Source organism: Chelmon rostratus, chromosome 3, assembly GCF_017976325.1.
Source record: "Chelmon rostratus isolate fCheRos1 chromosome 3, fCheRos1.pri, whole genome shotgun sequence".
NCBI classification, from domain to species: Eukaryota; Metazoa; Chordata; class Actinopteri; order Chaetodontiformes; family Chaetodontidae; genus Chelmon; species Chelmon rostratus.
In genome coordinates this window covers 21476344-21503846 of record NC_055660.1, presented here as the reverse complement: position 1 = coordinate 21503846, position 27503 = coordinate 21476344, and the positions used below count along the sequence as shown (strand labels likewise).

Here is a 27503-nt window from a genome sequence, read left to right as displayed (position 1 = left end):
AGCGACATCTACACTGACAGCAGATCAGGACCAGGTAGGAGGATGAGCAGGACTCTGCTGTGGCTGGTGGCCTCTCTGGCCTTTGCCTCCCTCACTTCTCTGGCTAATGGAGCGCCGTTGTAAGTAGACCAGCCTTACCTTTACACGTTCTCCCTGAGTTTGGATTAATCCACCGAAAACAGGGCTAAAACTATACACTTTGTCTCTTTGTTCAGCTTCCTGATATTCAAACTGTTATTGGCTGAACTGTAATGGGATCAATAACCATATGGGGGTTCTTTGCACTCATAATCAATTCAAACAATCAAATGTAACAATTTAGAGAGTATCTGGATACAAGTATTTGTTTAACTCAGCTGTATTCCACCTGCCTTAAATAATGAGGAGCTGTAGTCCAGTTTGCAGTTTGTGTTATATGGGTCAAGGTAATGTGTCCCTTGAAATGAATCCAGTAAGGTGGCCTGAATGTTGATCAGAGTTTGCACAGTGATGTAAACCGAACAAACAGATCTGGAGCGATGATGAAATGTGCACTGATCCAATGCTGGATGGTGATCAAGATAATCACTAGATCACTCATTGTGTGTGAAGTACTGAAACGTTGGCACACAGGCTCTAAGGCAGTGGTTTTAAATCTGGATTAAGCCTTAATACCCTTCATTATTATGTGTGTGGTTTATAGTGCCTAAAATGCATATAATATGAAAGGCTGTGTTTGTCAGTACATATTGAACAGCATGTGCTTCTTTCTGCACTGTGTCTGCTGAATATCCTCCGTCTTTCTCTCTGGATGCTGCCTTCAGGCAGGTGTTGTCTGCCCCCAACTTGTTGCGGGTAGGAACAGCAGAAAACATCTTTGTGGAGTGTCAAGACTGCACAGGAGGGGACATTGGGGTGGAAATCAGTGTGGTGAGCCATCCAACCAAAGTCAGAAGGCTGACATCCACATCTGTGACCCTCACCAGTGCAAAACACTTCCAGGAGTTTGCTCAGATAACGGTAAATGAAAGACTGTTCCTGTATACGTACATTATGTTATTTGACACGTTAGCTAGTTCCTTGTTAGCTTGAACCATGAGGTGAGGAAGATATATGAAAATAAGACATCTATCAAATTTATTCAGTACAGTTAACATAGAAGTATGTAATTGTAGCTAAACTTAAAGATAGTGCCAAATAAAATCCATCCAAAAAGGATGGACGAGAGTATAACGATTCATGTCTCCACTGCGGTGTGTCTGCAGCCAAATAGAGGAAACCTCTTTTTCCAGAGGTTTACTACTCCAGTGTTCACCATTAGTTCTATCTAGAGACATTTAGACTTATTTACTGGGGCTCGTGTTATTTCTAGTGCACTGCTTGTGCCTCTGCATACTGGTTTCAGATCCCCGCTGCTGAATTCAACAAGGATCCCAACATTAAGCAGTATGTGTACCTGCAAGCTCAGTTCCCCGACCGACTGCTGGAGAAAGTTGTCTTGGTGTCCCTCCAGTTCGGGTACATCTTCATCCAGACTGACAAAAGCATTTACACCCCCAACAGCAAAGGTGAGTTCAATACTGCATCAGTGTTGAGAAACACAGCTTCCTCTGTGAGGATGTCTCTACATAAGACGGTAGATGGTAGGCGTGGTAGTTACCATGAATAATTGAACTGTACGTTATTGTAAAATGAACCCCTTATAAATTATAAAGTTCAAAATTTATTAAACAGTCATACTTAAATAGACTCAAAAGTGATACTTTCCTTCAGCTTTCACCAGCAAAATGAACCACATTCTCTATTTATGTCAGTTCATTACAGGATGCTTGCAGTGACGCCACGAATGGAGCCTGCAGAGGGGGATGCTGAAACTGATGCCACTATTGCCATTGAGATTGTGGTATTGCATTTTATCTTTGATAAACACAGAATTCAATATAGTACAGTCTATAGTTACTCTTGCTAAAAATAAATTCTCCCTCTGGCGGTTGAGCTGCACATTGAACAAAGCCTCTCCCTACAGGGGAAAGACAGAAATTTTACACGTTGACCAGGTTCATGGATTGTAGACAAAATGATGGCATCAGTTTACTCATTTGTAAACTGGCATAGTTCACTGTAAACGGTTGTTCAATATTGTTATTTTTAGACCCCCGATGGCATAGTTTTACCACTTGGTCCAGTCTCTCTGAATTCAGGGATCCACGCTGGAGATTACCACCTTGGTGAAACTGTCAGGTGAGCATTTTATTAGGGTTCAAAGCAGTGGCAGTCGGTGACTCATAAAACTGGGGAAGGATAGGAGGAAATCCAATTCATGGCATCATGTTATTTTACACTAGCTGGCTACTTATCTCTGTTTTATCCCTGTCTTCCATAAGGAACAAATATACAATATAATCCTATTACATTCACAAAGGACGCATGTAAAAAATGCAAAAACAAATGTATTTACTGCAGGCTCGAGATGGACCACGACACTCCTGAGTGTGTAACATGTCACTAGAAGCCTTTTTAAATCAATCTGATTTAAAAAGGGAAAACAAAAAGCACCAAATCTGCAATTATAAAAGAGAAAGCAAAAAATTAGTGTGTTATGAATCTTCTGCCTGTGGGTGGGTTCCACTAGCTGCTGTGATGCCTGTTGTTGTGTCCAGTCTTCGAAAAGCAATAAAGGCTGGCTGACATCTTCGGATATTCACCCTCAAAGCAGTGCAAAGCGAAATAATTAGACCACAACAACGCCTTCTGCATCTTCAGTTGGTGTTATAGCGAGGAAAGTAGCAGTTATTCAATGTAGCATGAGTATGTACATACTGAAAACTATGGCTCCATGAAGGCGCTCAAAAGCTGAGTTGGTCAGAGGCAAAGGATGCTTGCTTTGCACAGTAATATTGATTTATCCACAGTAGTCAATGCACTGGTGCAGAGAATGATCCTTCGTGGACACAAACAAAGAAGCAACCGGGGAAGAGGATGGCTAAATGATACCATCAGCAAGGGAGTCATTGATGCACTTCTCCATGGAAGTTATACAGCCGACTGGAAGGTCAGGCTAGCCCGGTTAGTAACTCTACGGCACAGTCATGAGGGCGGTGTGGAGGCAGGCAGACAGCTCCTTGTTTACTGAAAACTTCCCAAAGGTCATAATTTTCAGGGGGGATAGTGGGCATCTCTGTGGATTCAGGGAAGGTTGGAGTGACAGTTGGGGGAAGAGCTTATTGCAAGCATGAGGAAAGGCAAAAGGAGCTCCAGTTTACAACTTTGCTGGAGGACCAGTCAATGTAGGGATTATACAGTCTTAACCAGGGCTGACCGAGAATTAGCATTAGGAGAAGAGATGAGATAGAACAGGATCTGCTCACTGTGATTTCCAGAGAGAAAGAGCAGCACAGGAGCATCAGTGTCACTAAAGATAACAAGGGTAACAACTGTTTCCAACACAGTTTGGCTTAGAATTGCATACGAGGGACGGGGGTGGAGGAACTTTGGCTCAAGCCAGTAACCCCACTCCTACTGATGACCTTCCTCTTTTCGCCTGATTGCAGCCTGTTTACCAGCAACTGGCTGCAGCTCTCATCCTGAGTACTTTCAAATATTTATTTTCAAATATGCTATGGTATGAATTTATTGCTTGATGCCAATTTCTCACATTCATACAATACAGTGGTAGAGAATTGAAGAATTTGGAAATTATCACTGGACCAATGCAATGTCAATATTGTATTCTGTTTGCTGACTAGTTAAGGAGGACATGCTTCTGTTGGAGCATCATTTTACATGTTCTGGTTAATAGCAGATTACCATGGAAAAAAATGAATAGAATATGATATATATAATGGGAGAGAATAAAATGTGAGAGATCCCACTTTAAGGAAGACAGCACGAGCCCGTCCTCCTCTGTCCCCCACCACCACTTCACACACACTGCTGTTTTGATCTCCCTCTTGCATCTCAAAAATAGAGGAGGAGCAACTTTCTCTGCCTCTATGGACCACCCTCCTCTGTTTCAAAGCCCCAGAGGGGTAAAACCCCATTGTGCTTATGCCATTTCATTCTGATTCAAACTCAAAAGTGGTAGGACCCCATTGTGTTTGTGCCAGTTTATTTTTGTCATTTTTGTGCCACAGCAGTTCAATTACAATTTTTCACAATTTACAGCCCAAAAAGTATAAACTTAGACTGATTGATTTGAAATCTGACACACATCTGCAATATGTTCTACAAAAAAGCCTCTCGGACAACGCACCGTGCACTATGCACGATGCTGACATGCATAATGTGAAAAACAGTAATGTGAATGAACTTTTTTGGATTTCGACCCTATCAACATTGAATTTGGTATGCAGCCTTGAGGGACAGAGATACACAATTCTACTGGGAATTCAATCTCAATCAAAACATCTTGCAAAGGAAGTAGGCCATAACTAAGCTGTTTTAAACCAATCCTGATCACACACTGGAGTAGACGTCCCACACTAGGTCTTCAATGTACTTATCAGGTTTTGTATAAATCTGATAAAAAGGGGGGAATGGCACTTTGTGTGTACAATTACTGAAATGCTGCAGGCTTGGTGAGATAAAGCAAGTGTGCAATTGGTCTCACTCTTTCTTTAAAAAGAATTAACCTAGCTGAAGTGACTTTGCTCAGCTTTGTGAAGCCTGATGCCCACTTTTTGCTGCTTGTAGCTTAAATTTTGGCTGTCTGAGCGACTTCTTTCTGTTGAATGCAAAAAGGTCCAAGTGAGCTATGAACTAAATAAACAGCCTAAAACAACATAAAATAAATCTATTGCACAGTTTAAAAGCCAAACTGGAAACTTTAAACGTTTTCTTTTAAACGTGAGTGTTTCTGTAGTTACTGGTACTGGACAATACAGACAAGTGCTTTGCAGCTGCTCATTCTTGTGTATCTCAATTTGTCTAAGATTGAAATGACTTCATTCAGTCTGATTCCTGTTACCTGGACCCTCTAAATGTTATGAATACTTAAATTATTTACTTGATTAATGAAATATGTCTTCTTGTGTGTGTGCGCGCAGTCCTGGAGTATGGAAGGTGGTGGCGAAGTTCCACAGCAACCCACATGAGAGCTTCTCTGCAGAGTTCGAGGTCAAAGAATACAGTGAGTCCCTCATTATCTGCACTGTTATTCAAAACTTGTGCAACATTGACTTATGTTTTAACTGATCGGACTAACAAAAAAGCTTGTTTAATTTTTTAGTGCTGCCCAGTTTTGAGGTGAAGCTGACGCCAACCAGCTCCTTCTTCTATGTGGACAGTAAAGAGCTCACCGTCAGCATCAAAGCTACGTATGGGAAGGTTTTTGTTTTGTGGCCCACGAGATCAGGTTGGATCGGTCAATTGCTTAGATGAGAAAGTAAAGAGTGTTGCTGAGGGACTGGGTTGGTGTTCTTCTAGTCAGTTAGTCATTTATTGTTGCTACATTTTGACCACCATATTTTTGATTGTCCTTTTTTTACGTCATTGTGGCCTTAAACATGTCCCTCTCTTGTGATCTTAGATATCTATTTGGTGAAGAGGTGGATGGGATGGCTTTTGTGTTATTTGGGGTCATACACGACGGTCAAAAGAAGAGCTTTCCAAGTTCTCTGCAGAGAGTGCCGGTGAGCACATGCTTATTTTTTTTATGCGTCTCTGTCTGTGAGTCTGCTAATTGATTTGTCAGTCTGTATTGTACAGTATATGTCTGACTTTTACCTATTGCACTCTCTTTCTCTTGCAAACACGAACTGAAAGAAAGACAGTTTGGCCACAACCGTGTTAAAAACATCTCCAAAACTCTAAAAACTTTCTGGGATTTTACTGTTTTCCACAGTCAGCAGTTCCAATATTTCAGTATTTCATGATTCGATTCACCTGAACAATAGATTAATGGCCGATGTCCAGGTGAAAAGAATAGTTTACACTTTCAGAAAAAGGACCCTTCAACTGTTTATTGACTGTATTTTAAGGTGCATTTCTACATTATGTCCTATTAGATTGCGCGGGGTAATGGAGTGGTCACACTGCGGAGACAGCACGTCACACAGACCTTCGGAAACATCTTGGAACTGGTGGGGGATTTCATATTTGTAGCCGTCAGTGTGCTGACGGAGAGCGGTAAGAACGAGGCCGTCTGTATGTAAAATGCATTCAGAAAGTATTCAGACCCCTTTATATTTTTCACATTTTGTTTTGTTGCAGCCTTGAACTGAAACTGGTTTAGATTCATTTTCATTTTTTTTTCCATCTATCCAGTCTCCATATCCCACAATGACAAAGCCAGAAAAGAATTTTAGAATTATTTGCAAAAAGACAAACTGAAATATCGCATTGTAGTGAATAAAGTAATAATTGCATTGCAATTTCCTACAACTGCCATGACTGAACACGAGAGTGACGTGGTGACTCAGGCCAAGAAGCACAATCCAATGATGCTAGCCATCAGCTGCATGCTGCATAGGGAGGCTGTTGCATCAAAATCACTGTGGTCAACTTCATCAGACACTTCAGCCAGCTCTGCAGGGAGGTGGGTACAGGACAGGACACCCAGCGGTAGATGAACTGAGCTCAGAGCTGTGCGAATTTATACGGAATGATGAGCTTACCAGCGCGGCACTCCTCTTTTCTTTTTTTAATTAAACATTAAATAGCAAACAGATGAATAGTAAAATCAAAAGCTCACAAGTGCCATCAAAACAGACAGTCCAAATATGAGTTCAACTTCGAACGATCATTTCGTGTTGATCTAGAGAAACACTCATTCCTCATTGATGCAGTAAATATTAACCAGAAGTACGCTCATCTGCATTGTAAAGGGAAGTATAGGAACTGGATTAAGTGCAGTGGATCATTACCTAGCCATACCAGCCCGACCAATCAGTGTCGGTTTGGACCTAAGGCTGTTCCACTGTCCAGCCTACTTCTGTCCAGTCGGAGGAAAATAAAATAGAGGAAATAAGACTCCAGAGTGGAGGATCCCTTTTGTATTTTGTGATACCATAACATAGGACCATTGTATACCAGCTAAAACAAATGAATGATGGTAAGATGTATTCACAAACTCAGTGGAATCCCCACAGCCTGGCCATGATGTCATCAAGGATGTAAGACTCCACGCCACACCTCGCCTTTCCACTGCGACGTGAAGTTGCGACAGGAAGTGTATTGTTCCAAATCAAACAGAACTTTAAGCAGCCCAGGCAACAGTCCTTTAACTCACTGGACGAGAGATTGACTGTTTGTATTCACTGGGCAGTTGGATCCTGAAATACACTGGCAGTTTGCGTATTCTGCCATTTCACTTTACCTGCAGGAGGAAGACAAGGATTAAGTGTTTTCTTCAAGAAAAAGAGGCATCATTTCTACGCCCCTCTGTCTTTCATTGAAGTCGACTCTCAGCTGTTTTCTCTGCTGCCTATGAGGACCAGCCTGCCGTTAAACTGCCGAAGAAGCAACACAATGTGGCGTTAAAAACACATTTCTCCCACAGTGATCGCAAGTGAGAGGCTATTTTCTGGGCAGAGATAGGTTAATGATAGTGTAACTGCAAGCTTCATTGTTGTATAAGCTTTATTGTATTGTTGTGAAAGAGTGCTGTTGCAGCTGTTTGAGATACCTCAGTCATTGTGCTGGCTGCTTGTTTCTGTGGCTTAGCAAGTTGATTGTGTATCTTGTGCCGCCTGGCACTGTTGTTCTGCCACTGTGGTAAAGCCGGTAAGCTGCACTTTATCAGTTACAAGACGAGAGCCGAGAACACGTGGCAGGTTCCTGTGGGATGAAGATGCAGTTATGGTGTCTTCCTGCAGCAGTTAAGATCTCTTTTTGCTTCGTTTTAAGCTGCTGTCTTTACAGGCATCCACACACACATTCACACACACTCCAGCTGGTTGTAAGGGTCAGTGCTTGGGTTCAGCTCCTCACTGTTCACCGAATCATTTTAAACACTGGCATTTCAAGTTAAAAGCCCTCTCGTGCCCCGTCATTAATTCTTATTAATAATCGTACTGATGTGAATACAGTTTTTAATAACGGTTAACAACGGTTTTAATAACTATCTATAGTACATACTATAGTTTAATAACTATTAATGGCTTAATATCTGCGAATAGACAAAGCTGCTCCTCGCAGATCCCAACAGTACACACATGTTTTTTTGTGCCAAGCCACATTCTGCACATGTTACAACAGTGTGGCTTCAAAGACTGTCTGAAATCTGTCTCCCATTGAAAATATGTGCCACATTTTGAAGCACAAAATGCAACAGCAGAGACCCCAGATTGCTGATTGCCTGAAGTCGTATATCAAGCAAGAATGGGAAAGAATTTCCCTTTCAGAATTTCAACAATGAATGTCCTCAACGCTTTACTGAGCGTTGCGGTGTAACACAGTGGTAATTATGCCCCTGTCCCAACAATTCTGAATTTTCAGAATGAGTGTATATTTACAAAAAACCATCAATTTTATCTGTCTGAGCATTAAATATCTTGACTTTGTTCTCTATTCAACTGAATACAGGTCGAAAGGATTACATATAGATACAGCGTTCCAATTTTGGGGGGAATAAGGGTTGTAGTAATGTGAGTGTTACCATTACCATCACAGATTTTGTTTATTATGTAATTTAGCTATGACCCTGCTGTGCCGACTTTTTCTGGTTGGATCAATATAAAAGTTGTGTTTTAGTACTGAGCCTTTTGTGGGACTGGTTTTATTTGTGGAGCTCAGGAGAGGACAGAATGATTTTTGAATACATGTGTGTGATTTGTGGTGTTCATTTTTCACAACAGGTGGTGAAATGGTGGAGGCAGAACTGAGAGGTATCCAGATTGTCACATCACCGTACACCATCCACTTCAAGAAAACGGCCAAATATTACAAACTAAGAATGCCCTTTGATGTTGCGGTAAAGCAGTTATATAACTTTACATTTATATAAAATGACAGTAAGGTTAAAAAAACTTACTGAAAAAAAAAGACTATTTCCTCACGAGTATCAGTATGATATATTGAACTTTACTGTAATCTTCTATCCATCCATAATAGTATTAGATTGTTCTTAAACACATTATATGAAGACAGAATAAAATTAATTAGATCATTTCTGATATATCAGCTGTTTGTGTCTCTGAAGGCAGGTTGAAGTTGTGAATCCGGACGGCACTCCGGCACAAGGTGTTGCAGTTGTGGTGGATCCGGGCAAGATGCAGGGCCTCACCACAGCCAATGGCATAGCGAGGCTTAGCATCAATACAGAAAGCAGTGAAGCACTGACTATTATCGTATGTCTATTACAGTATGTCTATTATAGTATGTTTTTAGCATTGTTTGATTTTCATGTCAAGTTATGACACATTTTTTGGCAGATGAATGCAATTACAACAGTATGGCAATTCTACTGTATGCAAACTGCCTTATAAGTCAATTTCATTTTTTAAAGCTAAGCTAGGCCAGCCTTTGTAACTCTATATGACATGTGTGTATGCTGAACCGTGTGAATTTAATTGCAGGCAAGGACGAGTGACCCTCACATTTCAAGTGAAAGACAGGCATCAGCCACAATGGTAGCTCTCCCACACACCACGACAAGCAACAATTACATCCACATAGGTGAGGAGCATCCTGAAATAAAATCAGAGGATGAAGTCAACGGTGACGGTGGTGCCAGCGCTGACTTCCGGCTATGAACAAGACCTCCCTCAGTCCCGAAGTAGTGCTAACTGTGGAATCTTGTTATTACAGGTGTGACTATGAGTGAAGTAACATTAGGGGAAAATCTGATAATCAGGCTCAGCCTCAACAGGCAGGAAAACAAACAAAATGACCTCACGTACCTGGTGAGAGATGTTTTGTGTATGTGTGCGTTTGTGAACATGTTTGAGTGTTTGTGTTGCTTTTTAGCAGTGTGGTAACACTGCAACAAGCCAACTCTCAATAACAAGAAAAAAGCCATGAAATGGGAAAAATGTTACTTAAAACAAGCAAAATTATCTACCAACAGAACAGGAAAATTTTACTTACAAAGATTTTTAGGAAAAAGTAAGAAAGACCCACACTCATCTTAAGTCATGCAGCAGGACTTAAAACACTTACGTTTGTCTTGTACAGTGCTGATCAAACATTAGTGTCAAGCATTTACTTATTCCAAGTACTAAATTCTCAGTAAGTCTTATTAAGACAATTAAGGAAAAAAGCTTCAAACAAGTGAAATGCTGTAACAAAATAAAGACTGCCATGGTAAGAGACAGAAAACATGCCTCAATTTAAGATAATTTGTCTTACTTAGTTTTTTTTGTTTGTTTGTTTTTCTAGGTGGGTTTTGCAGTGTGTACACTCATATTTGATCAGCACTGATGTGTAAATCTGTGTTCCCAGATCTTGAGCAGAGGTCAGCTGGTGAAATATGGGCGACACCAGATAAAACGTCAAGTACTGATTTCCATGGTGCTTCCCATTACCAAAGACTTGCTGCCATCGTTCCGCGTCATTGTCTACTACCATACAAATGACAATGACGTGGTGTCAGACTCTGTTTGGTTGGATGTCAAGGACTCCTGCATGGGCTCGGTCAGACACCCACACACAAACTGCTAAAGCTTAATACACGTATAAAGAAATGCTTATTTTTTTACGTATGGAGCAGCTTTAGTAAATACTAGTCTGTTCTTCCTCCTTTAGTTGAAGCTGGAATCAACGAGACCCGCTCCCTCGTATGAGCCTCGCAGGATGTTTGGCCTGAAGGTCACTGGAGATCCAGGGGCCACAGTGGGACTGGTGGCGGTTGACAAAGGTGTCTATTTTATAAACAACAAGCACCGCCTCACCCAGAAAAAGGTGATTTCTTTATTCTTTCTGTCTGTTAAAAATGTTCAGAGAAGATGAATTTGAGCCTACGATGTGTTGGCTGAGGTTACAATGTGGGTCACGCCTGTTGGCTGGATGGAGCCTTTCTGGAGTCAGCATGTTCTGCCTTTATGTAGGTTTTCCTCCAGGTGCTCTGGTTTCCTCCCACATTTCAAAGACATGCAGGTTAGATTCACTGATACTTTAAAATGTGAGAACAAACGGTTGTATATCTGCACGCTATATGTGTTTGTCTAAAGCTGATCTGTCCAGGTTTACTCTGCCCCTCTCCCTGTGTGAGCTGTGATTGGCTCCAGCGTTCAGTACCCTGCAAATGACAAGAGGGTACAGACCATGGATATGTGTAATATTTGAAAATCACAGACTTTGATGAAAAAAGTTGGAAAAGAGACCTTTATGTAAAACCTGACTCTGCAACAAATGTGATGTTGGTGGCCTCAGTCTTATTCATGTAGCTTTCTTTCCTTGTGTGTCAAAAGTCAAACCTTGTAATAAAATACTTGAGTAAAAGCACAATTACTGATAAATGCTTGATAAAGTACCAACAAACAATAACAACTTTGTTACACTGAGAGTAAATGTTATTCATAACTTGAACTTCTGCTGGTTTGCTGTTTAACTTGCATGACTAAGCCTGGCCTGTATTTCTGTGTGATAACTTCCTCTCTGCTCAGGTGTGGGACATTATAGAGAAGTACGACACAGGCTGCACTGCAGGTGGAGGGAAGGACAGCATGGGTGTGTTCTATGATGCTGGGCTGCTGTTTGAGTCCACTGCTTCCAGTACTCCGTACAGACTAGGTGACACTACTTCACTCTTCACTCTGACTCTTTTCCTCGTTTTACTAGTCTCCCTCTATACAGGTATGTTTCAAGTTTATGGCTCATCATTGTCTTTAAGCTTCTTTGAGCAATATAAGTGCAAGCAAATAGCAAACACAACTGAATTCTAATTAGATTTTGTTCCACTTGCATGTGTTGGAGAGAATGTCATGGCCAGCGACTGCTTCACTGTGATTCTTGTACATATGACAAAATGAACTTCAACCTGAAGTTAGCTGAGGCTGGCAGACAGAAAATATAGTTGTCCCTGTTAGCTGTGAGGTCGTGGCTGGCAAGGACATTGAGCACTCCAGTCAGGTGCTCATCTTGAAGGGTGACGCACAAACCCTGTCACCCAGATAGATGACAAGTCCAGGAATACAGATTTGGTGGACATAATTTTTTGGAAGCAGCTGGGAACAGAGCTGAGACCAAAAGGCACGTGGGCGTGGTGGGAAACCTCAAACCTCCTTAACAGTCAGCTGCAAAACATTCCAAACCTCAAAGATTTGTAGTCACTGACCATGCAGTTGAGTAAATGGAAATGCAAAGGTGTGTCCGACATTTTGAAAACACCACAACATTCAGTACTGACTCTGACTGCCCTCAGTTCAGCAGTGTGTTCAGTTTGTCTGTTGTCCGCACTGCTACTTTCAGTTCAGTGCTAAACTCGCCTATAGAAAGCACTTTACATAAGGCTGATAGCTCAGTAGTCTGAACCAAGCTGTAATTTCTAGTTTCTGGGATTTTCACCACTTCAGATTTTCTCTTATTCGGTGTAGTCAGTTCAGTTTAAAGATTTTTTTGTTAAATATTGTTACTATGCAGATTTAAGGTGTCCAGCCTCCAGCAGGAGGAAACGAGACGGCACTACAGTGAATGTCCAAACCATCTTGGGTAAGAATCATAGCCCAAATACACAGAAACCACATCTTCACTCAAATTCTGCATGCCAGTTCGGGCTCTCCAAATGTTTCGCTGATGTCTGGCTTTTAAAATATGTGCCCCTGTCATTTCTTCATTTTCTGAATCAGTGGCAGGGATTGGGGCAGCCCTGGGTGGTCACTACCCGTGCTCATACTGGTAGTTAGAAGTCAATCAAAATGCTAACCTTTTTAATGACTCTTCAGGTGAGGAGGACGACAGTTACATGGGCATAGATGAAATTGTTTCTCGCACCCATTTCCCTGAAAGTTGGCTGTGGTCAGAAATCAAACTGCCTGCTTGCCCTCCAGACACACCGAACTGGTGAGATGACCGAAATATGCACACAGTCACGTCACCTCTAAAACTTCAGCTTTAGTGGAATTTCTTCTCCACTGAAGCTGACAGTGCTTTTCTTTGTTTCAGTGACGCCACATCATTTGTGAAAAACTTTCCTTTGCAAGACCCAATCACAACCTGGCAGCTCACTGGCATCAGTCTGTCCAGAACTCACGGTGAGGTTTTCATTTCTGTGTAACTTCACTTTTACTTTAAATTCCTTTTATCCTCCCCATCACCACATCCCCTGTCTGCCTCAACTGTCAGCTGTCACACAACATATCAAAATGCCAGGACTTGTCTACAATGTACTCATTTACTACATTGTTATATTTCAGTCTCGAAAACCAGCACTCAAACATTTGTTTGTTTGTTCGATGAATCTTTCAGTTTATTTTAAATACACATGCAGGCAATATGATGCAGTGTGAAATACTGGATTATGACTGATAACCACATGCATTACCACAGGATAAAATTATGGCTTGTTGAGTCTAGGGACTAGTCTTCCACAGCTCACTCAGGCAGGCAGCATGAAACTTCAGTAGGCTGCAAGAGTGAAATATCAAAACATTTTCATCATCTCCAATTTGTAAATCTCTGGAGGAAGATTTTGCTCTTTGGGGATTAGTCGGTTAATTGATTTCACCACTTCACATGTTTCTTGGCCATCTTCTTCCTCTCGTTCTTTTTCTTTTGTTTTGTTTAATTTTTTTTTCTTCTTGACTTTAAGGTATCTGTGTGGCTGACCCATTAGAGGTCACTGTCCGGAAGGACTTCTACATTGATCTCAGGCTGCCACACTCTGCTGCCCGTGGAGAGCAGCTGGAAATCAACGCTATCCTCCATAACTACAGCCCAGATGTTATGATGGTGAGTTCCGGGCTGCTCAGCTCTTGTGTTGAAGGGCAGGTGGCAAGGTTCACTATGTGCAAATGCACAGTGCAGCTGACCACAGTTGGATCACTGTCAGTTGGCTTTACAAGCTGGAGAGACTGCTGTAAAACTGGCAGCAGCTGCAATGGGATGCTCTATCTCGCCCATCGTCTTCGTAGCAGCATTCAAAGGCAAGCAGTGCTCTGGTTGCCTGTAGGCAGGAGGCTCCCCCCACTAAGGAGCTATATGGACGACATCACATGCGTGCTTTTAAAAACACCATTGACGTGCAGGCTCTTGGTGGGTCTGGATGAGCTGAACACCTGGGCAAGGAGTCTTTCATTTTAGAGAGGGTACCAGAAAGATAGGGCCATCTTCAGCACTGGTTGAGAAAACATCCCCGCATCATGGACCAGCCCATCCCTAGTTTGGGAAGGCAGTGTACATTCAGCCACTCATACATGGAGCTGGAGAAGGCCATTCTTCAGCAGCTATCACTAGGCCTGACCGAGACTGACTCAAGCCAGTTACCTGGAAAGTACAAGGTGTGAAGTTATCACTTTACCCTGAACCCAAGGGTGATATGGCCTCTGAAAGCTGGGTGAGGTCACCTCATCAGCAGTGAGCAGGGTGCAAGCCAAAGCCAACTCCTTTATTCTCAAATGGCAATGGTTCCCAACAACAAGCCAGGGAGACATCCCTGTTCACTGCCCTGCCACCAGGAGGTATCCTGGGATGAGGGGTGAAGCATCTCTGAACAGTGGTCCCCAGCTGATGAGCCCACAGCTAACCAGATGTGCATCTAACTCCCCAGAATGCTTTAATTGCATACATGGTTATTCTCGTCACAATCCTGAATTTGACAAAGCATTACCCTGTTTTATCTTTATTGTGAATGATAAATGATGTATTGTACATGAGAGAAGAACACTTGATGTATTGGCTGCATTCTTCAGTTAATCCCAGAATTTGGATCCCATTGTCATAGCACCCATAAGACAATTCAGCTGTCAATATAACAAGTCTCAATGATGACAGTTTCATCTTGAGGACATTTCTTTTTGGAAACAGGCATGGTCATTACTGACCTACAGCAAACTGACCATTTAGATCCTTGAGCTACAGGTTGTTTGTGCGTTTTGATGAAGGTGGTTGTCCTGTCTAACGCATCAGCCCAAAATCTCTATAGGTGTTAAATTGGTTTGAGGCCCCCCACGTGTCCTGGAAACACCTGCATTCCATAATTTTCTCTCTTCTTTTATTCAGATTTTTCATTTAATATGTCAACAGCTAAATGTCAGTCACTTTCTTTTTCCACCTCTCCATCTTTACCCGTTTCAGGTCCGTGTGGATCTGATAGAGGTGGAGCATATCTGCAGTGCAGCTTCTACGCTTGGGAACTATCGTCAGAATATCAAAGTTTGGCCCCAAACTGCAGAATCTGTACCCTTCATCATCATCCCCATGAAAGAAGGACAACATCGCATTGAGGTCAAAGCAGCTGTTAATGACTCATATCTCAGTGATGGTATTATGAAGACTCTGCGGGTGGTGGTAAGAGAAACACACTCTGCACTCTCTGAACTCTTCTCTTATTGCAGTAAAACATTCAGTCTATATAATTGAATTGTTCAAGATTTAAACTTTACACTAAACACTTTTTATTTCTTTCTGATTTGCATGTACGTGTGGCCACTTTAAGCCAGTTGCAACAACACTGGGTTGATGGTGTGACATACATAATGTTTAATTCTTATCTCAATTTTTTGTGTATATCAGGTTTTCACACAAAATGGAAACACAATCTGGAATATTGAAAAGCATTTTAATTAGCAAGCTCCCATTTTGTCCATTAGTACCTGATGTGTTTATTAACATCTGCTTTTCCAGCCTGAAGGTGTACTGACAAAATCCTTAAGGACAATAACACTAGACCCAACGATTAAAGGTGTAGGTAAGTTTCCTATTGAAACAGCTGCAAAAAGCAAAAAATCATATTTTTCTTTTTTGCTAATCTGCTAATTTGCCAACTGTCTCTTCCTTCAGATGGTAAACAACAGGAAATTATCAACAGTGAAATTCCTCTGGATATTTTGGTTCCAAACACACCTACGAGCACACAAATCTTTGTGACAGGTGAGATCAAGAGACATATTTTCCTGAAACTGGAAACTCTAATCCTATCATGTAGCCAGACAGGGCAGGTTGCAGTTTCAACCAGAGGAATTTATCGGCAATATGGCATCATTAATTAGCAAGTTCAGCTAACATAATGAACAATGTCATCGGCCAACACAGGATAATCAATCTTTGAAGCTGATCCTGCTGCAAGACTGTTTTTGCTCGATATGTTTGTTTCCTGCTGTTGAAGAAATGTATTATTCTTTATCGTTTTTACATTTACAAAAAGAGGTTGCCTGATCATTTGAATACACAAGGCAAAATGAGCCCCAGATTCATAAAAATCTGTCACCCCACACACATCAGCCCATCGGGCGCAAATGCAAAGAAATGGACAACAGCATTGCCCTGCACTTGTGCTACCACTAACTTTGGTATGTTAATAAGGGCTATTATGTTGTTATTGGGAATGTTATGTGATAGTGTACTTCTTCTCCTTTTGCATTGGTAGTTGTTATTAATGTACTGTAATTGCAAGTGACCACCTTGTGGGGTCCTTTATCTATGTCCACACAGGAAAAGAGCAGATAAGTGCGCTAGCGGAAACCATTATTGGTGGGAACTTTATGGGTTCGCTGATCTTCAAGCCCGCAGGCTCTGGAGAGACGACCATGATCCACATGGCCCTCACTGTCATTGCAACCATATATTTGGACAAAACCAACCAGTGGGAAACAGTGGGCTTACATAAACGTAACGAAGCACTCCAATACATCAAATTTGGTAGGCTGCATTTGTTGGTACAGGTACAATTTTTTTTTTTTTTTTTTTACTGAGGAGAACAATTGAATGAGATTTAATATTTAATGAGACTCCTCAAACTGGCCTCCAATGGACAAGATTCACCCGAGTTCAATGGCAGTCACTTGTGTGTTTTTCTTCTGTTCAGGCTATCAGCACCAGCTCGCCTACCGTAAAAGCGATGGGTCTTTTGGTGTGTTTGCCAATCGTCCAAGTAGCACCTGGTGAGGCAACCAAGCATCCATAAACTCAAACATAAATGTATTACACTTCTTTTACAACATTAACCTGTTGGATGTATGTTATGTACAAATTAATAAGTACTGTAAAACAAATGTAAAGTAGTTACGCCATCTCTCCTTTCGAAGGCTGACGGCCTATGTTGTCAAGGTGTTTGCCATGGCCATCAATCTGGTGCCAGTGTCAAACAATGTCATCTGTGACGCTGTCAAGTTTCTGATTCTCAACACACAGCAGTCTGACGGCATGTTTAGAGAAGTTGGAAGATTGTATCATGCAGAGGCGATGGTGCGTGCACTGATATCAGTAACAGCAGTTGTTAAACCTGGTGCTACACCAACACGCTCTCACTCCAAACTCATCACACACGGATGCTTGGTCTGGACCCCTCAGTGTCACTTTTAAAGGCACTCGGTACCCCTTTAGTTAACCCATTTTTCAACATGCAGGGTAGTAGACTGATGTAGTGTAAAGAGTGAGAAAAGTCCACACATGCAGGAGTTTTGGTGGATAAATGGGTCACGTACAGGACTCTCACCCAGGAGTCTGGGGTTTGTATCTCATGTGAACTCAAACATGAATATTGAATTATTTTGTAAGTAATGTTATTTTGGGACCTGATAGTCAACTTTATGTCATTAACTAACATGTGTAGCTAACTTACGTATATAAACCCAAACCATGATCTTTTCCTACACCAAACCAAGTATTTTTGGCGCCTAAACCTAACCAAAATGCAACTGTTTCACAGCATTAACTGCATGTTTATTATTGTAATCATTAAGTTTTACTTTGAAAGTGTAATCGGATGTTGCATATTTATAATTGCTAACTTGACTGCTCAGCCCTGCGCGTGCAAAACTGACACTGGAAAGGTACTCAGAGTGTCATGTTTTGAAGCACAGGGCTACTGACCAAGCATCCATATGTGACGACTCAGTATTGAGAACATGTTGGTGACACAAAAACAATAAAAAAATACACCTTTTCACATGTGTGTGTGCATGTGTAGGGTGATGTGCAAGGCGTTGATTCAGATGCCTCCATGACGGCGTTCTGCCTCATAGTTATGCAGGAGTCACGAAGGATATGTGCTGAAACTGTTAATGTGAGTACCTCACCTCCATACATTGTTCTCTCTTTCACCATCTCTTAATTTCATCCTTTACTGATATCTCCCTGTTGCTTTTGAAAAAAAGCTCACTTGTCAGTGTTCCTGATACAGTAAACCACAGGGGAGTATAAGAGAAGGAACAATCAGGACTTAGAAGAACTACCAAGTATAAATAATTGTGTGCAAGGAAATGGACTGAAAACTTCTGAAAGCTGTTCACCATTCAGCAGGTTAAAACATCATTTCAACACTTAATAATGACTCAGAGTCAATTTAAATTGTGACTTGACACTTTAACAGCAACAGCTCTTACAGTGTCCCTAAAACTCTGGATAATCCAAACACCTTTTGTGCTGAGCAGTGTGGATATGGTTATCTCTTTCCATTGGGTGTCTTTTCTTTTTATCTAGAGTCTTTCAGGCAGCATAGACAAAGCAGTGGCCTACCTGGAGACGCGTCTGCCCCGCCTCACCAACCCATATGCTGTTGCAATGACATCATACGCCCTGGCCAATGAATACAAACTGAACCAGGAGATCCTCTTCAAGTTTGTCTACCCAGGTTTCCTCTCATATTCCTAAACATGATCAGAAAAAAGATCTACTGTGTGTTTACTTTGTAGGTGTGTCATTGTGCTTTCTGTCATTTGGAGTCCAAATTACTTACAAAAATAGACAGACATGAACATACAAGAGGGTTTTGGGACATGATTGTCAATGAAGCTTGTCACAAGTGTGTGCGGCCATGTATTACTGATGTTGTGGGGACATAAATCTGTTTACACAGTCACATTGTGAGGCCATAACACCAAGTCCCCATAATTTATATCATTGAATATTGGGGTGAAGACTTGAATGAATGGAAGTCTATGTAACTTACCCAAATGGAAACAGGATGTGTATGTGTGTGTGCGTGCATGTGTCTTCCTCAGAGTTGTCCCACTGGCAGGTACCTAAAGGACATGTTTACACACTGGAGGCCACAGCTTATGCTCTTCTTGCTCTGGTCAGGGTCAAGGTGAGCATGTATCACTGAGGTGTGTTTAACCATGCTTTGCAATCGACACATCGTGCAGCTGAGACTGATGGGAATGTCATTATTTTTGCAGGTTTATTGGCATACATAAATGCCAGATACAATTTTGACCTGATGATGGTCCTAGACTAAAAGTCATGAGAATTCATCCCCAAGGGACCTTAAACATCTCTAGCAAATTTAATGGAATTCCATTAATTGCTGCTAAAAAAATGTATAATTTGTGTTGTGTTTTTTGTGGAAATTAATCAGATATTAATAAAGCATTTCAGTCATCACCAAAAACTACTTCAAACTTTATTAACATGCAGACACAGCTTCACCTTCTTAAACTACAGTAAGCAGACTACAGTTTGTCCAGATCGGGACTGAACATGGCCTCCGAGGCTGTATTAACATATTAAGCAAAAATTCTGCTTTATGTGATTATGTACCTTTTTTTTAATCTATTGTTCAATAACCTCAAATATTTGTCACTATGTTAATAATACGATACCAAGAACTTTTTAGACCACAAAATACACTCAGATATCTAAAGATCTTTGACATCTTTGGAAAGCTTCAGGCAATTTTGAAACAGAACTTCTGCATTCAAAGTGATTTTGAAAAGAAAATAAGCTGAGACTGGCAGAGACTTTAAACTTTTCTTGCCTTCTGTTGATAAAGGCCTTTGAAGATGCCAGACCTGTTGTCAGATGGCTCAGTCGACAGCAGAAGGTGGGCGGAGGCTATGGATCTGTTCAGGTAACACACCACTCTCTCTGTCTGGATGCATTTATGTGTCTGACTATATTAATGCTTTTTTGTGCTGTTTTACTCGATGTTTGTAGGTAATATGGGCTCGGGGCATTGATTACTTCTCTCTCTCCAGGCTACCCTGATGGTGTACCAGGCTGTAGCGGAGTACTGGACCAATGCTGAAGAACCAGAGTATGATCTGAATGTGGACGTAATGTTGCCAGGCAGGTCAAGGCCTGACAAGTACAACTTCAACAGGGACAACCACTACACCACAAGAATATCTAAAGTGAGAACACACACATACACACACACACACACACACACAGTTGCAGCCTAGCCTTCACCATCACAACGAAACCCTTATCCATAGCCCTAAACCTGACCTCAACCTATTTCTAACCTAAGTCTTAAAACCAAGTCTTAAGGATCTCATATTCCTTGTGATGATTCCAACCGAGCTTCTTACCTTTGTATGTGTTTGTTTTCATGCGTGCATTTTTTAATGTCAACAGATCAGTACCATAAACCAGAATGTAAGCGTGACTGCCACAGGAAGTGGAGAAGCAACGGTCACAGTGAGTACAACACATTTTTTGAATGATGTTTTATTATCTGTTGTGTATCATTGTATCCTTTATGCAATGATCCCACAACGTTTGTCATTATTGTAATGGAAATTACTTACACAAAATGTCTTTGTGTCGTGCCGAATTATGCAGTGCTGGTGCTGGTCTCCCATTTTAACCAGTTAAAAAGTTCAGTCATGAAAATGCAGAGAAAGCTCCCCTCAGGTCTTTGACCTTGCAGAAATTGTGGGGGTTGAGCCAAAGATGCTTCTCTCTCGCCCTTGTTTGTGTATAATGGGTTGCTCAAGATTTCTCCCAGTGCTCCCGATGGCCAGCCTGACTGGGACTTGCTGTCTTTAATAGTGCTAAAAGACTTCATATATAATCAACCTAGATTTGGTGTACAACATCAATTGGATAGATGATTGAACAGGTTTTTTAATAATGGAGCCAAGGGTGGGCGTTTCCAATTGCAGTGGTGTTGGGAAGGTACATTTTGTACATTAGTCAGAACTCAGGTGAGAAGTGAAGAGGTGAAACATTTTCAGGTACCAACAACCAAGTCGCTCCAGATTGAACTCCCCTTGAGGAGAAGTAATACATTTGACCAAAATTAGATTTTGAATTTATCTTCACGGCTTAAGATGCACTTTCATCTATGTGACAGATGGTGTCGCTGTTTTACGCTCTGCCTAAAGAAAAGGAAAGTGACTGCCAGAGGTTTAACTTGTCAGTGCAGCTCCTCCCAGGTAACTTGTCCTTTCTGTCTTTTGAGGTGGTTTTATTATAACGGCCATTCTCTTGCTTGCATTTGTGTGGTTTGGTTATGTGCTTATTTGTCTTTTTTCTGACAAGCACGTATAAACTAAATGCTCGTCAAATGTTTTGCTCTTGCAGAGCAACTGGGTGACGAAGAGGATAAGGAGACATACAAGCTGAAAATTGAGGTTTTGTAAGTGCAACCATGTCACACTGATAACTGTCACTCTGGCTTTTTAGAGCCATCATCACTTCCATTATTTCATTTCTCTCAAATCTGTTGTTTGTTTTTGACCGTGCTGATAAGACACCACTGTGCAACATTATTTCAAGAAAGTAGTGATGCCATGAGCCATACAGGAATATTATTGTTCATAATACATTGTTTCTCACCTTATTGGGCAGCACTACATTTTCTAGATGATGTAAGATGGAAATTCTGAAAATATAAAAAATATATATAATATATATTTTTTACAAATATTATAGTGTGTGTGTATATGTGTCTACATACATGTATATAAAATACTTAGTGGGGTTACAGAGCTTGACCGGCTCATAAAGCTGAGAGAGAGGGAGGCCTGGAGCTGGAGTAATGCAGCAATCTAAATAAATGATTAAGTAAGGATGAATGAACTTCTTCTAAGCTTATTAATAATTATTCTGTCCGTTCTTTGTGCAGGTTTAAGGACGAGGAGCGTGATGCAACTATGACAATCTTGGATGTTGGCTTGTTAACTGGCTTCACTGTTAACACACATGACCTGGACTTAGTAAGAGCATAGTTATGTGCACACAAACATAAAAACTCACAGAATGACACAATCTTTTAATTGTACTTACTAATAAGACTGACTTTAAAACTGTGTGTGTGTGTGTGTGTGTGTGTGTGTTTGCGTGAGTGTAGCAGTCCAGAGGACCTGCCCGCACCATTGCAAAATATGACATGAACACAGCCCTGTCAGAGAGAAGTTCGCTCATTATTTACTTGGACAAAGTAAGAGATTCTTCCCTCTAACCCCTTTTCTCTCTCGTTATATATATATTGAAATCACATAAGTTTCATTGACAAGAACATTGACGTTACACTGATTCTTTATGCATGCCCAGTGGTGCCCCCCAGTTATATGATGAGCCAGTAGATACTTCCAGTGCTATCTCTCCCAAAATGTACAGAACCTGGAATTATCAGTGCACACAGTTTCGTTTGTGGGGCTCACAACTTCAAAAATGGCATTCAAAAAATTCAGCATCAATGTGGTTTTCCAAAAACAACATCCTGACTTCAGCGGTTTTCAGTGGAACTACACTCTACCCTGTAACCTAACAGCAGTCAGGTCTGCTATGTCATGACCCGTGCCATGCACGCTGTTTTTTTTGTTAAGTTTCCCCTTGTGTGTTGTCTTTGCCTGGTTTTTGTCACATCCTGTTTTATTTTCAAGGTTCATGTTATGTGTCTTTGGGTTACTTTACTTCCTGTGTTTTCCGTCCCTGTGATTGTCTGATTGTTTCCACCTGTGTGTCATCAGTGATCCCTCTTTGTGTATATAAGTCTGTGTCTTCCCCCCTGTCTTTTTTGGGTCGTTGTCTGTGCTACCTTGCTGTCTTCGTCACCTTGCCATAGTCATAGCCATAGACATAGCCATAGTCATAGCCATAGCCATATGTTCTTTGTTGTGTTTTCGTTGTTCATGTCGGCGCCATGATTTATGTGATTGCCTCCTTGGTTTGTCTTTGTCTTTTGTATGCCATCGTCCCAGTAAATTTGTTTCTTGTCTTGTTCTTGTCTTTGTTCATGTCCATGCCTTGTTTTATGTTAGTGTTCCACCGTCCTTAGTGTTCTCTGCGTTTCCCTTACTGTTTTGAGATTCCATGCCATAGTCCTTTTGTGAGTGTTTTTCTGTTTGTAACTTTAATAACCTAGGTTCTGTTTTCCTTTCACAGTTTATAGCATAGCCCAATTGTTCTCCTTGTTAAGAGTGAGTTTCTGTTTGATTACTTTTGTTATTTAGATTCTTGTTTCTCCGTTTTCTAGGAGTGTATTTTGAGTTGTTAGTTTTTCATATCCAGTTCTTTCAGTTGGTCAGTTCCGTTTTCATAGCCTTTGTTTTCCTCCTTTGGGAGCGTTTTCTGTTCGTTATTTTATTCATTAATAGTTATTTATAAGTCTTGTCCCTAGCTCCGTTGTGTCTTGTGTTCATGTGTTGTCATTCCCTGTGTTGCGTCGTTGTTGTGTGAACTCTGTTACCCTTGTGTCTCATTAGTCCCCTGAGTTTTGGTTGTCTGGGGTTTTCGTGTCTTGTGTTAAATACATTTTTTTATTTAGAATCTACGCCCCGTGTGTTTGCATCTGGGTTCAACCCATAGTTCTCCCTTAGTCCCCAACTCCCTGAGTTGCTACTGTGTATGTGTATTTCATGGCCAAACAACAGCTGAAATCAACTTGTGTTTCTCTCTCTCACACACACATACTGTACCCTTGTTGGACGTCTCTCTGCAGGTTTCTCACACCCGACCAGAGGAGATCACTTTTAGGATCCATCAGTGGCTGAAAGTGGGCGTCTTACGACCAGCTGCTGTATCTGTCTATGAATACTATGAACGTGAGTCTCCGAGACCTCAGAGAGACATAAATCAACAAATCCTCATGCCTGGAGGGAAGTTCACAGTAGATAAGTTTGTCAAGCCTTCCTCCGTTTTTGAAATGTGCTACTTGTCACAAGATGTAGCAGGCTGATTTGTCCGAGGGCATGATGCAATCCCGCAAAATATTGCGAGTACTGTACTGTACTGTAATGTACATTTGCTGATGTACTGTGATGCTGTAACCACTCCATACAAAATATTTTTCAAATGTTGCAGAGTCACAGTGTGTGAGGTTCTACCATCCAGAGAGAAGAGGGCTGCAGAGGCTCTGTATAAATAATGATTGCACATGTGCTAAAGGTAAACAAGATTACTGAAACATAAATTTGTTAGATTTGACCTTGAAAAATCAGTATAGGCGAACACTAGAATTAGTAGGATTAGCAGTTTATGGCAAACAATAACAAAATGCTTCATCCAGCTCTAAATAATGACAGCCACATACAGTGGCTGTAATAATATAAAGAGCTAATAAATAAATGGTTATTATCAGCTGCCACTGGATGAACAAACTGAGCAACATTATGTTTTTAAGCAGTGCTTTTGGACACAGGTTGGGCCTTGAGTGTTTGGGTCAGGCGCTGCTGATTGGACAGGAGCAGTTGAGTAATCTGAAGTTTTATAAAACAGTGAACAAAAGATAGGAACACCCAATAAACATGTAACATGTGACAACAGCTACACACACATATGTACAGACATGTTCATGTGCTCATTCGAGTCTCCAGTTGTGTATTTACTTTGAGCCTGCTTTGTATTTCCAGAAAGCTGTTCTATGCAGGGAAAGGACATTAGCAATGATGAGCGCACTGCTAAGTCCTGTGAGATCACACCGACTAGCAAAGTAGATTTTGGTAAGAGTATGTGTTTCAATGGCACATGAGTGACTAAGTGTGAGTGTGTGTGCGTGTCCGTGTGCGTGTGTGTGTCTGAGAGAAATAGAGTGAATAAAAGGTGAGAAAGAAAGCAAGTGAACTAATCTGCAACTTGTCTCTTGTCAGTGTGCAAAGTCAGACTGGAAAGATTTACAGGCGGCTTGTCCACTGACATTTACACAGCACGGATAGTGGAAGTCATAAAGGAGGGTGTGTATTCATCTCTTCTTTTCTTTATGTCCATTTTCCATACATTTTTCCCTGTGGTGTTTCTAGACAGGCAGAAAAATCATTTCCCAGTTGTATGTGACACCTCTGGGAGTATGTCAGAAACAATTTAATGCTCCACATGTAGTTGTGTTGCAACAGCAACTTGAGACCCTCAGGCAGGCTATTCAAGAGTCTGGAGGCATTGATAGCAAAAGCCCTGTTACCCTTAGTCACCAACCAAATGTAGTAACAACCAGTAGAGCCATATCAGAGAGAAAAGAAGAGTATAAAAAATAAAATAAAATTCTAAATATGACTGGTAGACAGTAAAGTGCAGCTAAAACCAGAGGGATGTGTTCAAATACCAGTAAAAAGTCTAGTGGCTGCATTCTGCACCAGCTGCAGGCTGGAATGTAGTGAGCTTCGGCTGAGACAGGAGTAAAGGCGTTTGATGAGGGCATTAACAACCCTATTGAGATGTTGACTAGATAAGAGGGATCTTGTTTTAGAAATGTTTCACCGGTACTGAGAGCAAGATTGAGCATTAAAGCAAAATTCAGACTCAAATGAAACACCAAGGTTTTTTGCAACCAGTTTGACGCTGGCTGACAGGGAGGCGAGACTATTTGGTTTGTGCACTCTGGAACTGAGAGGGCCAAACAGGAGTATCTCTCAGTTATCTGTGAAGTTGAAAGAAGTTCTGGGACAGCTGGTTATGCAAGCTGTAAGGGAAGCTGAACAACTGGCGTTGGAGGTTTTGCATGGAACATAAAGCTGTGCGTTGTCTGGAGCCTGCAGGTCCTTGGTCTAGCGAGGGGATGGGACAGGAGACGAGAGCAAATAAAGGTGGCTTTTATCAGGTCAGACAGGTGACGGCAGTGTTTTTGTCATTGATGACAAGAGGGAAGCCAGGAGTCCTGGGAGCAGGATGTCAGGGGATGACAATGTGTGACCATGTTAATGAAACAGACATTTCTAATAATGGAATCTCCAACTGTCAACAAGGATGAGAGAAGGAAGAGTGTGGAGACGGCTGCTTTGGGTTGATGTTTCTGGCAATGGGAGAAACCATCTTAGGAGTTGGACAGATTCTGTTTGCAGCTGGACTGTAAAGAGGTAGCTCTCACAGGCCTGAACAGGTGATCTGGTGACAGGTAGAGAGGTGAACTGGATGGAGCTGGGTCGTGGAGAGGGGACATGCTGTTCAGAGCGATGGTCAGCAGGAGAGACGGACGTTTTGGACACAGTCGTGGAGAGTGGAGGTGGCAATACACTGCAGTCTGACTCTGGGGGACTGAGGGGATGAGGGGATGCAGCGACCCACAGGTCACTGCATCCCCTCATCCCCTCAGTTTGTGGTCAGCTGAGGACTTGAGGAGGATGGGTTTGGATTGAGCTGACCCTGGCCATGGGACTAGCTCCCTGCTGCCAGCGACCTGGGCAGCATTGACCACCAGACAAGGGACAGTCACATCCAGGCTTCCAGCTCTTCAGGAGGTGACAGCAGAGCCCACGGTGACCAACAAGTCAAGGAACCGTTCATCATCTTTGATCTGATGCAGGATGGATGTTCTTCCATCCGGTTCAGCATAATTTCGAGGGTCCAGTGGTGGTTGCTGAGGAAAGAGAGAGAGATGTGGCCACTAAAAGGAGTTGTGACAAGAGTATGTTATAGTCTTTGGTGTGGTAATCAGGCAGCGAAACTGGGCAAAACTTACATGTGAGGGCTTCTCATTGGGAGCCCACAGCAGAAAGTATACTAGTCATATCACACACTGGTGGAGCGACAGGGAGTAAAATTTACCCGCACAGGCCCAAAAAGGTGAGCTTGCTGTGATGAGTCAACCTCCAGTAAACAGGTTCGGTGGCCATATGCGTAGTTTCCTCCCGGTTGGTGGTGTTGCTGATTTAGAATGAGCTGAGCATCCAATATTTAGCAGCTTTTACCAGGTTTAAAATATGTCAAAAAGACAGCCAAGAGCCTAAAATGTGCATACGAACAGTAATGCTCCTGTATAAAACCTGTTGTGTGGTTAATGATGTTCACTATTCTCTTCTCTTACTGTATATTTTTATTGCAGGAAGTTATGATGTTGGCTCTCCGGGTAAATTGTTGACGTTCCTCAATTATCCGTACTGCAGGGAGTCTTTAGATCTGAGAACAAACAAAACCTACCTGATCATGGGCTCATCCAAAGAATTCCTCAAAGATGAACAGAGCCAATTGTGAGTTTGCTCTGTGTGTGTGTTTTTTTGTGTGTTTGTGAGGCTGGAAGGTATATTATCAGGCTTGTAGAATGGATTGTAGCCACGGCCAATGAACTAACATCACCAATGTGCTATTCACAGGTATCAGTATGTACTTGGTAAGAGCACTTGGATTGAGTACTGGCCCACAGAAGATGAGTGCCAGACTGATGAATACAAACATACCTGTTTGGGCATGACAGAGCTGGTCATGCAGCACACAGTCCTTGGATGTCAGCAGTGATGAAACTGAAGAAAATAAAATCTTGTTTTTAAATGCTTTTATTTCGCTTCATTCTTATTGTGTAAAACTTTGATTAAAATTATATATGGGATGCA

General features: G+C 41.6%; 1 protein-coding gene across 1 annotated transcript; it reads left to right on the top strand.

Annotated features, from left to right (window-relative positions):
- The first annotated feature begins 42 nt into the window (after positions 1-42).
- LOC121604111 (complement C3-like) lies at positions 43-27408 on the top strand. The gene is made up of 43 exons (XM_041933520.1): positions 43-119; positions 804-999; positions 1385-1547; positions 1794-1882; positions 2132-2220; positions 5025-5107; positions 5207-5294; positions 5507-5609; positions 5985-6105; positions 8775-8890; positions 9123-9266; positions 9495-9594; positions 9727-9821; positions 10360-10551; positions 10663-10818; positions 11523-11649; positions 12499-12567; positions 12801-12918; positions 13021-13109; positions 13667-13806; positions 15151-15363; positions 15700-15763; positions 15856-15945; positions 16507-16713; positions 16880-16955; positions 17100-17259; positions 17984-18079; positions 18496-18646; positions 19017-19102; positions 19787-19864; positions 19992-20147; positions 20374-20436; positions 21095-21176; positions 21283-21285; positions 21325-21379; positions 21869-21959; positions 22094-22183; positions 23687-23789; positions 24049-24132; positions 24597-24686; positions 24834-24917; positions 26999-27143; positions 27267-27408. The coding sequence occupies exons 1-43, from the start codon at positions 43-45 to the stop codon at positions 27406-27408; spliced, it is 4764 nt and encodes a 1587-aa protein (XP_041789454.1).
- Positions 27409-27503: the final 95 nt, after the last annotated feature.

Coding starts and splice junctions, on each gene's coding strand:
- LOC121604111 (XM_041933520.1), top strand. CDS start 43: ATGAGCAGGACTCTGCTGTGGCTGGTGGCCTCTCTGGCCTTTGCCTCC. Junction 12,919..13,020: donor CCTCCAGACACACCGAACTG/GTGAGATGACCG, acceptor TCTTTGTTTCAG/TGACGCCACATCATTTGTGA. Junction 24,133..24,596: donor TGATTGCACATGTGCTAAAG/GTAAACAAGATT, acceptor TTGTATTTCCAG/AAAGCTGTTCTATGCAGGGA.